This window comes from Oryx dammah, unplaced genomic scaffold (assembly GCF_014754425.2).
Source record: "Oryx dammah isolate SB20612 unplaced genomic scaffold, SCBI_Odam_1.1 HiC_scaffold_25, whole genome shotgun sequence".
Taxonomy (NCBI): Eukaryota; Metazoa; Chordata; class Mammalia; order Artiodactyla; family Bovidae; genus Oryx; species Oryx dammah.
In genome coordinates, this window is record NW_024070209.1 from 31,712,902 (window position 1) to 31,729,193 (window position 16,292).

The window sequence follows — 16,292 nt, forward strand, 5'->3', positions numbered from 1 at the left end:
TCATCCCACCAGTAAAAGGAGATCAATTTCTTATTTTTTAAAGGAAAACTTTTAGCAGCAATGCATAATTTTAACAAAGTAAGAAAAATAGACATAGTATATATGCAGGTGATTTTTAAAAATTTATACACATTTTATATTACTTTTAGTCTTCACAAAACATGAAAACTGGCTTTTAAGAAATCAGTATGCTATCCTAAGAAGATGTAGAACAGGAAACAGTCACCTTGACTGATCTGAGACAAGCTACTTGGGATCTTGCTTCATAATCCAACACCCTCAGTGCCCTAAACACCACTTCAGAGGCTGGTGCTGGTATTACAGGATGCGTAGCCCACTGAATTGGACTTGATTCTGTGTTACCTTTTATGACTGGCTAACTCAGGCTGCTAAACAAATCCAGAGAAGATGCAGCAGGAAAACAGTGCATCTACTTAGCTCACGGTGAACACTCCTTTCTTCAAACCACCATGAAGTGTGTAATTGATGCTCAGCAAAAATGTGTTTATTATTTGAGACAATAGGGTAAAATTGTTCAGCCTTCAGTACTCCTCTAGTTTTATATGCATTTGTCTTTTCTCTTCAGCTGGACTTTCAAGTTAGAAAGTATCTTACTTTCCTTTGAGTCACCCTTAACATTAAGCAGAGCTCTGGTAGGAAGTGAAGTGAAATGAATAATTGCTTAGTCATGTCTGACTCTTTGTGACCCCTTGTGACCCCATGGACTGTAGCCTGCCAGGCTCCTCTTTTCATGGAATTTTCCAGGCCAGAACACTGGAGTGGTAGCTGTTCCCTTCTCCAGGGGATCTTCCCAACACGGGGATCTAATCCAGGTGTCCCGTATTGCAGGTGGTTTCTTTACCATTTGAGCCACCAGGGAGTTCTGCTGCTGCTACTGCTGCTAAGTCACGTCAGTCGTGTCCGACTCTGTGCGATCCCAGAGACGGCAGCCCATCAGGCTCCCCTGTCCCTGGGATTCTCCAAGGAAAGGCAAGAATACTGGAATGGGATGCCATTTCCTTCTCCAATGCATGAAAGTGAAAAGTGAAAGTGAAGTTGCTCAGTTGTGTCCAACTCCTAGCGACCCCACAGACTGCAGCCTACTAGGCTCCTCTGTCCATGGGATTTGCCAGGCAAGACTACTGGAGTGGGTTGCCATTGCCTTCTCCGAGGGAGTTCTAGTATAGATCAATCAATCAGTATATATTTTTTCACATTTTAACTACTAAACGGACAAAAAAAAAAAAAAAAAAAAACACCACTGAAGTAGTGCTTAGTAATTGCTTATAAATGATAAATTTAAGCTTTCTGGAAAGAGATGGTATACTTCTTGAAGGCCTAAGAAAACTCTAGGCAAACCCAAGAGTAGCTTATTACTCTCAAATTTCTAGTTTTTCATATGTCTTCTTGAAACCTATTATGTATCAGCTAAATATTTAGCAGTGTTTTAAAGCAGACACAGACATACACTACATTCAGTTCTGAAAATATTGTAGTCCTACTACGAATCCAGTGGATAGGCGATCCACTCAAATCTAAATGAGCTTATTGAAAGAAGTCATAGCACACGATTGAAAACAATGATTTTTCAGCCCGTGGGAGGTTAAGTGGTCTAGAAAACACATCTAGTCATGCAATATAATCCATTATGTAGGTTGTCCACACATGGGTGACTGAGAATCGATTCTTGGGGCTATACCTCTATGACTCCAAAATAAGGAGCTTCAAAACACATCAAAATTCTATGTACAATTTTGGATTTCACAATAAAATAGTAGTGTTCTGAAGTCATAAAGGTAGTCTTAGTCATATACATTCTTTATTATATATACACAGTATTATATATTTTGTATATATAATAGCTTTTCATTACAAGAAAAATCCTTTCCCTGGATGACTGAATGGGACAGCATTGTCTTTGAAGCTGCAGTGAAAGTGAAAGTCACTCAGGTGTGGCTGACACTTTGCGACCCCATGAACTATACAGCCCATTGAATTCTGCAGGCCAGGATACTGGAGTGGGTAGACTCTTCCTTCTCCAGGGAATCTTCCAAATCCAGGGGTCAAACCCAGGTCTCCTGCATCACAGGTGGATTCTTTACCAGCTGAGCCACAAGGGAAGCCCAAGAATACTGGAGTGGGTAGCCTATCCTTTCTCCAACGGGTCTTCCCGATCCAGGAATCGAACCGGGGTCTCCTGCATTGCAAGTGGATTCTTTACCGGCTGAGCTCTCAGGGAAGTCCTTGAAGCTGTAGTAGAGTTTTTAATTTGAAATATGTGAAGAGGTTGGACAGGTGAAGGCGTTTGCCCACAGACCTAAACAACCCTCCCATGCCACCTATGAATTTACCAGTAAATCTAGACTGTGAGGTTCTGTAATTTTAATTTGGTCTGAAATATGCTTAGAGTCAAGATTGTGGTCCCGTTATGCTTAAATAAAAAAATCATGAAAACAGACATGATAGCACACAGACTTCAAGACTGATGACTTTCGAAGATTGATTTCTTTTGGTTCCCTAAATAATATTCAAGTCATTCCCACCATTACATGCAGGTTTTGTCTTTTAAATTAAGGAATACTTAAGGTAATAAAGTCTTTTACATTTATTCATGGGAAAATAGTAAGAAAACTTTCTGAGCCTTGTTTTGTTATCAGGAAAATAAATTGTGGCTTAATCTGCAGTCTCTCTCTCTCTATATATATATATATTTTTTTTCCCCACAACAATGAAAATAAAAATATATAACTGATTTTGATCTTTTTGGTGAAGAGTAGTTCTCAGATAGTTTCTACTGCATAATCAAGTGAATTCAAATGAGGATGAAAATTTGAGGGTCAAATGAAAAGAAAGTGTGTAGTGGTAATCATACATACTTCATGAAACAGAACTACAAAACTAGAAAACCTCTTTTATATATTTTTGCTTTTTCATGGTTATTATTTAGTTTGGATTCAAGGTGTCTTAACTTTCTGTGAGACACTAGAGATGCCCATGAGTTTTTTTATCTGCCTGTGGCTTTCCCCAGTTATTCTGTATACTGGAAACTGCCTATCTAACTTGATAATGTGCTTCGCTCCATTCTCTGTGTTAGAGTAATGAGGGAAGGGAGCCTTCAGGAGAGTCAAGTATCAACAATCAACTAAATGTAAATAAGATGGCAGAAAGTAGATATATTTCTGGGTCAATGTGGTAACCTTAGTAGAAATCAATAACATTCAAAGACTAAATATACACAAAAAGGCACAAGCAGAACTTGCGGTCATTATATTCTGCTGAATTTATATATAGTTTATTATTTCTGTTTAGCAATAGAGGTCCCCACGTCTAAGGAGCCATGGCTGCGCGGGAGCAGGAGGGCCTAGAGGAGCCATCCCACGTTGGCATCACTGACTCGATGGACGTGAGTCTGAGTGAACTCCGGGAGATGGTGATGGACAGGGAGGCCTGGCGTGCTGCAATTCATGGGGTCGCAAAGAGTCGGACACAACGAAGCGACTGAACTGAACTGAACTGAACTGAATAGAGGTCTGGAACAAATGGCATTTGAATCCAAAAATGACAGTTAAAACAGCAAAGGAAGAAAGAACTGGGTGTATAGGAAATGGAAAGTAAAAAGTAAGACTGAATAAAAGACACCACTTGGATCTAAGTATAATTAACTATTCACTAACTCTGTTCACCTATGAATTATGCTGGTGCTCATAACACTGGAATTAAGACCACTTATTCTGACAAGGCAAAATCTTGTTTCAAATGTGTTATTTTCCAAATGGGCAGAGTATAAGCTTAGTTCTTGAAACATTTAAATTTAATATAGACAAAGACTGAAAGTCCTTGGCTACATGCATTATTTTCCCATTTGAAAAAGGGCTTCTCCCATCAATTAGCATTCTGCCTACTGCATCGATCATATAGTTAACTGATTGCTCTTGTAGTTTATAAATGCACCCAGATGCTGTGGGATGATCACATTCTGTAAGTTAAAGGAGCATATGGAAGGCACGCGGACAGTAACATTTCATCATAACTACCCCAAACATACTTAATATGCAATGCTACATCACTAATTACTTTGTAACTGTGTAAGCATTTCCTGGTTAATGTCTTGGTGAGAAATTTGCTTGGCAGTTGAGCCCAAATGCTATTGTGACCAAACGTTTAATACCACTTTAGGGATCTTCTAGTTTTATTCCACAGAAGGAGAATGGGGCTGTCAGCCTATTCTTGATGCTGTTCAGCTGTTAAGCCTTTTTCTGACTCTTTGCGACCCCATGGACTATAGCCCACCAGGCTCCTCTGTCCATGGGATTTCCCAGGCAAGACACTGGAGTGGTTTGCCATTTCCTTCTCCAGGGGATCTTCTGACCCAGGTATCGAACCCATCTCTCCTGCATTGGCAGGTGGATTCTTTACCAATGAGCCACATGAGGAAGTCCTTCTCAGCCTATTAGGCAACCGTGATTGGACAAAGTAATTGAAAATATTTACTCTTTAACACTGGGTTATCTTGCTCAATGAACACGAGTCAACACTCCAAAATATAAATATCCGTTCAAAGATCTATCTGTAGACAATATTTTTTCCTAAGAACATTAGAGGGAATTTGCCAAGTGGGGAGAATTTTGCTGTTTAGTGGACTCTTTAATTTTGAAAAATAAGGCATGGAAGAAAAGGACTGGAGAAAGTATAAGAAATTGGTTTCATTTGTTAACTCTAGGAAAATCAATATAATTTCAGTAAATTATTTAAAATGTATCCCAGGATATTAAAGGTAAAGATTTTCATTTACTTTAAAGCATACATAATTCCTTGCCAAGTTTCAAAAAGCAGTCAAAAGAGACAATGCAACATGGCAAAACTTTTAGAAAATGGAAATTCTCTCCATACACAAGATCCGCCAGCCAAATGCAAAAGGTGTATACTTAAACTTTTAAAACTGTTTTTTCACTGGTACATTTTGACTGCATGAACTTGGTAAAATTCAGTTTTACTTAGGACGGGGAATTGTGTCTGGATTCACCTTAGGATTTTGAAATAATAATTAAAATAATAGAATTCATAAGTAAATTCATTTTCTATTCTTTCTCAATCCTATGACACTTCTGGGCAAAGACAATGACCAATTTTCTGGGCTTCCTTGAGGATGCTGAGTCATTAAGTTCATTGTAGAATTTGAACTAGGCATTGGTCAAGCCCTGAGACTTCCTGATGAAATCAACAAGTACTTAAATAAAACATTCAAAGTTATTCTAGAAATGAACGTGTATTTATGAGTCAGAAGTAAAATAACAGATTAGTCAGCAGGAGCTCCTTATGTTTTCAGAATTGAAAACTTACTTAGGGAAAAAGTCAATAAGCCTTATTGATGATTGAATTGTTACAATCTGAAAATAAGTTTAGTAGTTATTGCCTTATTTATGTTTAAATACTACAAGCTCAAATGACATGACAACTAAATTTAAATTTTGTTCCTACTTCTCTTGAATATGACAAAGAGGAAAAGATTACAAACAACAACAAATAACACACCATTTATAATCTGGCAAAGTACCATCTATTCATGGAACTTCTTTCCTAATCTATCAAAAATAGTTGTCACAACAGACATGACTTTCTCATAATGAAAGGACGATGCAATCAGAAGTTACTTTGAAAAGGGAGGCCAGGCTTCCTTCACTATTGGCCAACTCCTCCCTTCCCCCTCCTCCCTCCCCTTTCCTGAGATTCACTCCCTTCTGTTCTCCATCTGCTCCGCCCCCACCTATTGTCTCCACTCCCTGCCAAGCATGCCAATCCCATCTGGTCCTACTCTTGCTTCTGCTGGCTCTAATTCCCATGGGCCTAGGAAACATTTCAATGCCAAGGTTTTTCTCCTCTTCAGGAGAATAAGGATAGCTAGGAGACTATCAAACAATTAGCCAAAGAATTCACACACATGAACGGGCGCATAATGTCAAATACACAATTCTCTCCTAGGCTAAAATTAAAAAATGTTTCTAATTCTCTTATCTCAGATTCATTTGTAAAAACTGAAATCATCCTATCTCTGAAATAATCAAAATTCTTATTTCAAAAATACAAACACTTTCATTCATCTCAGATATGCATTTTTTCAGTAAGCAGAAATAATTAGTGTAAATAAATGTTACTCAAATCTTACCATCATGAAATAGTTCTATTAATTAACCAGATTTAATAATCACTAATACATTTTCTGCTGCATTAAACATACATTTAATTCACACATTCCACCTTCATGACTTCTCAACGAAAATCCACTCTGCCGCAAAAGCATGCATGGTCAGAATCTAAGCATATTTAGGCAAAATTATCATCAAGTCATTAACAATAATAAAGCAGTCTGGCAGGTATTGAAAGCAGCTTTTATTCATGCTTTTACTCGAACCAACTTAATACATATATAGAAACACACACACACACACAATTTTCGGTTGTTTCTGCCACAAGCATGCTCAAAACCCTCGGAAGCTCACAGAAAGCAGCAAACAAAAGTATAAGCAACCATGCTCAGGGTTTAAGGACATTTAAAAATTTAAAACAACCTTTCTACATTTCCTATAGAGCATGCATAAATTTGACATGCAATTCCAAGAAGAAACAGTTTAATATAAATCTTAAAATTAGTTTATCCAAAAGAGTTTATTCTTAGTTTCATTATTATTGTTCTCAGGCTTCTGGTATCTTAAACCCTGCATGCTGCAGTTCTAAGCTGTGCTGAGCACCGGCTGTGATAGAAGAAGCTACCTGCGAGTTTTCACAGTGCCATCTCATATCCATGTCTGTCTGGCTACCCTGCGTGCTTAGAGCTTTTTTTCTTAATTCTTAATGGAAATCCTAGGAAATTTAGTCCATCCTCTGAAATCAATACTGGTGACAGGAGAGCTCCCTGACTCAGTGGGAGATCAAAATGATAAATTGCCTGCGCATCAGCCTGGCCTATCAGTGCCCTGCACACAGATGGGCGAGAAAAGACACAGAAAAGGCTCTATCAGTCACGTGTCACCAACGAGCCAATGGCTGACGAGCTACTGCAGGAAGGGATGCTGCAGTTCCGTCTGCAGCTGACGAGGCTGTTGGTACACAGCCCACAGCCCGCGCCCCGCTCACAAAGTCTAGGCTGTTGCTGCTGTTGAATTTGCTCCCTGGCTGTGACTGCATAGGGAAACCGACATACCCCTAAACCCCTGACCTAAATAAAGACCTATTTTCATGCACGGGAATTTTTCTCTCTATTACTTTGTAATCCAATGTGATAGCCCAGCAGAAAGAAAACTACTTTTTAACATCCCAACCCTTAAACTTCTCTTATGTGCTTTCCTTCAGCTGATCATCACGTTTTCACCTAATATTAAGTTAGAAGCCTTAAACTGCAATTAGCATGCAAACCTCCTAACAGAATCAGCTCAAAGCTTTATAATTGTAATTATAATTTTATTTCCAAGTTAATGAATGACATTTTTTGAATGCCCTGTATATAATGAGTATTTTTATGGGATAATTTTGCAATGGCAATTATGCTATATTAAGAAGTAGATTACTATGCTTTTTTTTTTTTTTTGCCGATTAGAGCTGTTTCTCTTTAAAGACGATTTAAGTCCCAATAAATATGCCATTTTATCGACCATTAAAAATAAAAACAAGCACCAAAGAATGTACATCCTGCTTCCCAAAGAAAAACAAATGAGCTATCCAGTGTTGGAAATACTTATTTTTTGCCTTTCCTCTAAAAGTTAAAATAATTCTTTCATAAACAGAGTCTCCACATCTGGAATACCATATGGAAATATATCCCCAATACATCTGCATTTATTGATCATTCTATAATAGCAGACATATTGCACAGTTGAAGGTAACTGAGCTGAGTGTATCCTGTCTGATAGGAAGGTTTTAAGTGGTGAGACTGCGGTGTGTTTCAAATGGCAGTAGCATGGAAATATTTTTTTAAAAATCCAAAAGAAACACTGAATGATCTTCAGGAATAACATTTATATCAGAAAGAGTCCTAGGGCACATCTATTGTTCTTTATGGCCCAGTTATTATTATCTCCTGGCATTTTCAAGGACTAATTCTAACTGCTTTCAGAGTCATGCAAAACTACTTAGAAAAAATATCTGAGAATAAATCTCAATAGGTGTGCCATAATAAGAAAAACTGCCAGGGAGGTTTAGAAGGCTGAAATTTCACAGCTCATTTTGTCTTGGCAACTATTTTTTAAACTCATCCTTTTGAAAGACTTGGATTCTGTCAAGATTTTTTTTTGGCCAATTCCTTTCTTCTCATTCCTTTATTCAATGTTGTCTATTAGACAAGAATACAGCATTTTAAAAATTCTTTAAAACATACATCATTTTCTGCCCATTCTATCAATTTGCCCTATTTATTAAATAATATAAACCTCAACAGTCAAACTTTATTCTTTTAAAAGAAAAGATGAAGGCTCAGAGTACCTATCAAAAAGAAAACAACAAGAATGAAACACTGACATGAAGACATGAAACCTATTTATTGAACTATTGTAATAGTCCCAAACTAGAAGCCACCTATTTATCAATAATGAACTGAGGAGATAAATTAGTTTTACAGTCAGACACTCTGTAGCTGTAAAATAGAATGTGGTAAATTCAAACGTGTGTATATGAAGAGACCTCTAAGATGTATTGCTACGTAAACAAAAATTAAAGGTACAAATTCAAAATTGTTTAAAGGCTATACACACACTAAACACACACATTTATACATGTAAATACAAAGCTGCATATGCAGAGGAAATTTCTGCAAGGACATAAAAATATCAGTTAATAGTGGTTAAATCTGAGCAGTGTTGAGTTCAAAGGTGGGACCTGACATAGTTCCAATAGGTACCATTCTGTACATTTTTAAATCCAAGTCTATGTGTTACTTTTCTAATTCAAAATTAGTTAATTAATGTTAAGTGATGGCATTTATATTCATTTAGATTTAAAAGGATGTGATTGGGATTTCCTTGTGGTCCAGTGGCTGAGAATCTAGGTTTTCAATGCAGGGTGCTTGAGTTTGATTCCTGGTCAGGGAACTAGCTCCTGCTTGTCTCAACTAAAGGGTTTGCATGCTGCAACAATAAAGATCCTCTATGCTGCAACTAAGACTAGTGCAACCAAATAAATAAATAAAATATTTTTTTAAAGGATGAGATTGGTAGATGTTTTAAGCTAAAATACTGAAGGAAAAGGAGGAGAGACAGAAGGAAGGTGGCCTGGGTTTTGGCATGCAAAGAAAATTTGGTAGATATGGGCAAGAAGAGAGCTGCTAGGTATAAGTTCTGGCAGGCTTACCCAAAGACTTCCACATCCCATATTAACTTCTAGGGCTTTCATCTCTGAATGCAAACAGCAAAACAAACTTACATGGGTTAAAGGCTTTACAACTTCCAGTGACAATTCACCGAAATTATCTCTGATTCTTAGAGGCAGGAATGTGAAAGAATGAGAAATACACGATTTGGATAATTACCTGAATTTGGGTGAACTGACTCTTCCAAATTTAGTTTTCTCAGCAGGATGAAATTGGCAAGAAGTGGCAGAGTTAAACTTGAATCTTAATTTAGGATATTGTTTACTGCTGCTTTAAAAGGAAGGTAATGTTCATGTTTTTATCAAGAATGGTGTAGGGTTAAAGACAAGATGAAATCCATTTTCTTCTATTTCCTCTCGGGCACAAACTTATTTTATCCCCAAACCAGAACCTGCCTTATAGATTCTATTTTTGACTCATTAGTTGTTGTTATTCAGATCTCTATAAATTTAGTGGTCATGTATGGATGTGAGAGTTGGACTGTGAAGAAAGCTGAGCGCCGAAGAATTGATGCTTTTGAACTGTGGTGTTGGAGAAGACTCCTGAGAGTCCCTTAGACTGCAAGGAAATCCAACTAGTCCATTCTAAAGGAGATCAGCCCTGGGTGTTCTTTGGAAGGACTGATGCTAAAGCTGAAACTCCAATATTTTGGCCACCTCGTGCAAAGAGTTGACTCATTGGAAAAGACTGATGCTGGGAGGGATTGGAGGCAGGAGAAGGGGACGACAGAAGATGAGATGGCTGGATGGCATCACTGACTCAATGGACGTGAGTTTGAGTGAACTCCGGGAGTTGGTGATGGACAGGGAGGCCTGGCGTGCTGTGATTCATGGTGTCGCAAAGAGTCGGACATGACTGAGTGACTGAACTGAACTGAAGAGATATAAACATTAAAAAATGAATTGGCCAGATTAAGTCAAAAGTTTATAATATGCATTATTAAAGGATTTTTTGTTTGTTTGTTTTACACCAAATTTTTCTAAATCAATGGTTTATGGGGATGGTTTTTATCCCAGGGGAACATCTGATAATGTATGGAAACACTTCTAGTTGTCACAACTAGAGGAGGTGTTACCGGCATCTAGTGGGTTGTAGCTAAAGATGCTGCTTATCATCTTAAAACATACAGCCCCTACCTCAAAGAGTTATCTGGCCCTAGATGTCTACAATACCAAGACTGAGAAACCATGCTCTAATCAGCAGGCTTTTCTATTGTATTCACAAAGAGGTTAAAAAAGTATTCTGTATACATCATAATGAGATGGTAAAGAAAAGATAACTGTGGACAAAACCCTGAGTCACTCCAAAATTAAGAAGTCATGGAGAAGAAACAGCAGATAAGGATGAGGATAGAAGAAAAATCAGTGTGGTGACCTGAAAACCTGTGATAAACAATGTATCAGAAACACATTCAAATTGCTTGGATGCCATTAATAGGCCAAGTAATCCATTCTCCATGGAAGCTTCATTTAAATAAAGGATTTGAGAAATTAATCTCATTGAAATTAACAATATGAAAGACTTGAGGTCCCTAGTCCTCTTTCTATTTGAATTCTTATAGATGTGGCCAGGAAATGTAATATCTACAGGGATCACAGGAGGGCTCTTTGAAGGAATATGTGAAGGGGAGGGATTTCGGTGACCTTCAAATTATACTTCTTAGGCTACTTATGGTTTTAGGTTACTTCAGAGTCACCTCATGCGAAGAGTTGACTCATTGGAAAAGACTCTGATGCTGGGAGGGATTGGGAGCAGAAGGAGAAGGGGACGACAGAGGATGAGACGGCTGGATGGCATCACCAACTCGATGGACGTGAGTTTGAGTGAAATTCAAGAGTTGGTGATGGACAGGGAGGCCTGGTGTACTGTGATTCATGGGGTCGCAAAGAGTTGGACACGACTGAGCGACTGAACTGAACTGAACTAAGAGTCCACAAAGTTAGACTTGTAAACAAACAAGTGAATAAAGATACCCTGGAGGAAGGAATGGCTACCCACTCCAGTACTCTTGCCTGGAGAATTCCATGGACAGAGGAGCCTGGTAGGCTTTAATACATGGAGTTGCAAAGAGCTGGACACAATTGAACAACTAACATTATTCACGACCCCCATCATAGCTTGCAGAGGAGGCAGAGTTCTGCTGTTCCCCCGAGGAAGGGGGTTAGTAGTTCTTTTCTTCAGACTCTCACCCAGCCTTTCTATCCACAGATAAGGGTTCTAGGAACAGAGTTCTCAGGACCAGCATCAGGCACTTTCCCTCTGTGACTCCTGTCATGCCAATTTCCACACTTGGCCAAGCCTGTGGCATTCAGGGTCAGTGCAGCAGAGCTGAGATACAAGGCCACCTGGAATACTGTGGCACTGGAGCAGCTTCAAGCCAAATGAATGCTCTTTGTAAGAGGGCAATATTGCAGGAAAGCAGGAGAGAGACAGAAAGGAGGAGAGAGGGACAGACGAAGTGAGAGAAAGACAGGAAGGCAGATCAGAGAAAATAGCCACAGATGCAGATATTAACATACACTCTGTGATGTGGGAGAATATTTCATGCCACAATTCTCTTAAAACCAGAAATACTTGTTATAAGAGCTCTTATAGCTCTCATAGTCCAATCCTTCATTTTACAGATGAAGGGTTTTGTGGCAGAGAGCTTAAATAACTTTGCTTCAATTGACAGTGGGATTCTGTCCCATTTCAGTCGATTGATGAACATATTATTGACAAGGTTCATGATTTTAAAAATCACCATAATAATCAACCAGAGTAAAACTTAGAGGAAAGGAAAATGTTGATGTCAAAAAGGAGACAGCAAGTGGCTCCAAACGCTTCCCTCCCACCCTAATACCGGAGTAAGGCACTGAAAGGTTTTGCTATCCAGGGAAGAGTAAGATCCTCCACTGGGCATTGATAGGATACGAAATACAAAAGCAGCAGCTTTGAGTTTCTTCCTTTTGGAAGAAAATGAGTGGTGGCTGAACATTTTTTTTTAATGCAAATTTTCTTGTCTGTACTTTCCCCAGAGTGATGATGAATGGGAAGTAGGATGCATGAGTGACTTTTGAAAGACATATGTCAGAAGTAAGCTCTAGTTGCGACAGAATATAGAATAGGGAAATATTCTGGACCATTTCCATTTTTTAAGAGAATAAACGCATAGCAATGGTATAAAAATTTTAGTGGGTTATCTTAGTTTTAGATTTTTATTTTTTTGGCTTTTTCTCCCCTATAATGGCAGCCCTAGTTTGAGACCATCGAGTACCATTAACTGCTGTTAACTGCTAATTTAATATGTACAAGTACACATTAGAGGTAGGAAGCGAATTAATGTCTAAATGAGTAAAATTTCCCTTATTCTACGTCTTATGGTGTCTTTTTTTCTGCTACTTTATTCCTGTGGGTTTTGCTTTTTTTTAGACTGACTATTCCTCTAGGTATGTACACTTTCTGCAAAGTAAAAACACAAGCAAAACCCACTGCCTCAAATGATCTTTTCCATAACACTGTATTCTAAAATTTATTATACTAATGTTAGAAATAAAAGAAAATGATACTCAGAAGGACTCAATAACATCTATGAAGTTAGCAATTGAAAGTCTACTGACTATGTAGCTAGCAAATGTTCTTTCCAATCAGAACTACCCCTAGTGCTTCCTCTAGCATCGTTCTTCTTGAGTTTAGTTTGCATAAGAACCAAGGAGGAATGTGTTAAACATCCTGGGCCCCTCCCTGGAGACTGATTCTCTTAATTGGATGGGTCCCAAAAGTCTGCATTGTTGATAGGCATCCCACCTTCATAATTTAAGACCCCCTTTCCAGGTGGCACCAGTGTTTAAGAATTGCTTGCCAATGCAGGAGACATTAGAGATGTGGGTTCAATTGCTTGGTTGGGAAGATCTCCTGGAGCAGGAAATGACAACCCACTCCAGTATTTTTGCCTGGAAAATTCCATGGACAGAGGAGCCTGGTGGGTTACAGTCCATGGGGCTGCAAAGAGTCTGATGCGACTGAGCACAGGATCAACTGAGAGTTTCAAATTCAGAATTCTTTTAAAGGAAAAGTCAGGTCAACAGGATTCCTAATGAATGGAGATGGGAAGATTTTCATTAAAGGAATAAAATTGAAAAGTCATGTCCACCAAGAAAGAAGCTGGAACAGAGAGCAGCGCCATAGCAAAAAAGAAAAATGTAGGTGCTTAAGAGTCATCCATGAAGGGATAGTTTCCCAAATTGAATTTTACATTGTAAAGAATATTTTAGTTGAAAATACTTTTCAGCAACAAAGATTAATGTGCATAGAAGAAATATGCAAATAGTAGCATTTAAAAGAATAGAATGACCCTTTTATAGCCACAGATACATATGGCACTTGACGGAATTGGTTCCTATCTCACGGCCACCATTTGAAACCATGAATAAGCAGATATCCATGCAGGATCCTTCTGCATGTCCTAAGAATTCATTTGTACTGAGAAGGGTTTTCTTAGGATGGCTCTCTAGACCTCTAGAGAAGGAAAGCTTTCCTTTGTGAGATCACAACCTGAATCTTCTCAAATCTTCTCTAATTGTTTAAAATATAAATCCACCCAGAAAGATATCCCCCAAAGTATTTAATGCAGAAGAATGACATATGAAAGGGATTTCCCTGGGGGTCCAGTGGCTCAGACTCCAAATTCCCAAGGCAGAGGGCCACGGTTCAATCCCTGGTCAGATAACTAGATATGCTGCAACTAAGAGTTTGCATGCTGTGACTAAGACCCAGTATATCCAAATCAATAAATAATATTTAAAAAAAATAATGACACAATGAAGGGAGAGTGCACTGTTCAGAAATCCCCTGGTCACCGTTTTCTCCCAGTTGCCTTCCAGATTGGCCAGCTTAAGGTCAAAGGGTAAAAATGGTGTTGAAAGGATATCTACTGCCAGTCCCTAACTCATTTTAAAAATTTCTGACCCGTTTGTCAAGCTATACATTTGTTTAATTTCAAAAGACAGTTGACAAACTGTTCACATTGATCCAAACTCAAAACTTTAGAGACAAATGTAATAAGAAGCTGATTCTTTCAGGGTGTTGTAAGTAGGACAATGCTTTTTACCAAACAGACACCAGTGATCAAAAAGAGTTTGGTTGGCTGATTAATGAAAAGCGTTAATCTAGAAAGCCACAGTCCATGGTCTGGTCTGTTAGAAAGGAAGAGGGAAAGGAGGAAGGGAGACAAGAAAGAAAAGAACAAAAGGGGGAAAAAAGAGCACAAAACATTACGTGAAGCTGAAGTGCCTTAGTAGACCATGTGAGAAACTTTTGCTTTTCAGTGAGTACAACTTGCGAGACATTATAAAAAGCGAGTCTTCTTCCTCCTTGCTTCCCCCACCTCCCACTGATAAAGTACCACACAATGATATTTTAAGCATCAAGAATGTAAACACTGAAGGTTACACATGCCTTCACAATCCTATCCATGCACACAAGCACAAGCCACATACAGAATCCACATTTTTACTTATCAGGAGTGTTTTCCATTAACAAAACTGTAAAAGCTAAATTGGAAACAAAGCTCATAATTGGCTATTACATTATAAGAAAATCAGTGAACAGAAGTTCTCAAACTTCTCACTCATACAATTATACTGTAAAGTTCATGAGCAAACTGCAGCAGGCAGAAGCAGTTATTTCACGTAGATTTAATATTTTACAGCAATTATTTTCCAAATTTAAGATGCCAAAGAATTTGAGTGTTTAGAAAAAAGGAAATTATGTGGTCTCACCTTGATCTACTTATAATTTCCAGGGATGAGGGTAAAACACTGTATACTTAATCTGTACTCCTGGGAATTCTGATACAGGTTGTTTTAGAGCTCAATGTGAGAAACATATCTATGTACACCCTCCTCCTGCCTCCAGCTGCTTTCTACTATAACACCCCTTGGACTAGATTATCCAATTCAACTGGATTATGCAGTGTAGGGCTTCTCTTGTGATTTACATGGCTAAGAATCTGTTTGCAATGCAGAAGACCCAGGTTCAATCCCTGGGTTGGGAAGATCCCTTGGAGAAGGGAATGGCAACCCACTCCAGTATTCTTGCCTGGAGAATTCCATGGACAGAGGAGCTTGGTGGGTTATAGTGCATGGGATTGCAAAGAGTCAGACATGACTGAGTGACTCACACACACACACACAATTCTACTTCTATGGTGTAATACCTTTCATTGTGGGGGATAGAAGGTCGGAAGATCTAGACAGAGCTTGGAAATGATGGGATAAATAGATCCTGAAAAGATTCCCTGTAACAAACTGCATTCAATTGTGGTATAGAAAGGTGGTAGAGTTATTTTAGGAAAGGCATGAAAGTGTAAAAGTGCTTTTCTGTAAAAATTTAAAATTTATTATATAAGTGATAAACTTTATCTTTTCAACTGGAGGATTGAACAATGCTTATAGCACATGGGAAACCATCCATATACATTAGCTTAACTGGTAAATTTGATCATCACAACAAGTAAATCTATGAAAACAATTCAAACACAATCTTACTACCTTCACAAAACTTTCCATTGCTGTTGATGCTGCTGTTACTGTTTTGATTTTCATTTCACATTCTTTTCTATTTGTTATCTGTACACACATAATTTTAAATAGTTGCAATAAGACAGCAAAGAAAACCATAAACAAAATGAAAAGATAACCCACAGAACGGGAGAAAATATTTGCAAATGAAGAGAATGTCAAAGGATTAATCCAAAATACACAAACAGCTCACGAAGCTCAATATCAAAAACAAACAAAAAATCCAATAAAAAAAATGGACAGGGGTTCTAAATGGACATTTCTCCAAAGAAGACATACAGACAGCTAAAAGGCATTTGAAAAGATGCTCAACATCCTTAATTATTAGAAACATGCAAATCAAAACTACAGTGAGGTATCATCTTACACCAGTTAGC

General features: G+C 38.2%; 1 protein-coding gene across 22 annotated transcripts in view; it reads right to left on the reverse strand.

The window, feature by feature from the left end:
• Positions 1–16,292, reverse strand: part of NRXN1 (neurexin 1) — a 1,211,037-nt gene that overhangs the window by 57,800 nt on the left and 1,136,945 nt on the right. Inside the window, exon 1 of one of the 22 annotated variants that reach the window (XM_040224821.1) lies at positions 6,769–6,993. The exons of 19 other annotated variants lie outside the window; for them this stretch is intronic. Coding sequence is in view for 2 of the 3 variants with exons in the window: in XM_040224819.1 (XP_040080753.1) it covers positions 6,769–6,801 (33 nt within the window). In the remaining variant the exon portion in view is untranslated. Of the gene's footprint in view, positions 1–6,768; positions 6,994–16,292 lie in introns of those variants that run through there. 2 more of the 22 variants (XM_040224819.1, XM_040224820.1) reach the window with 2 other exon arrangements.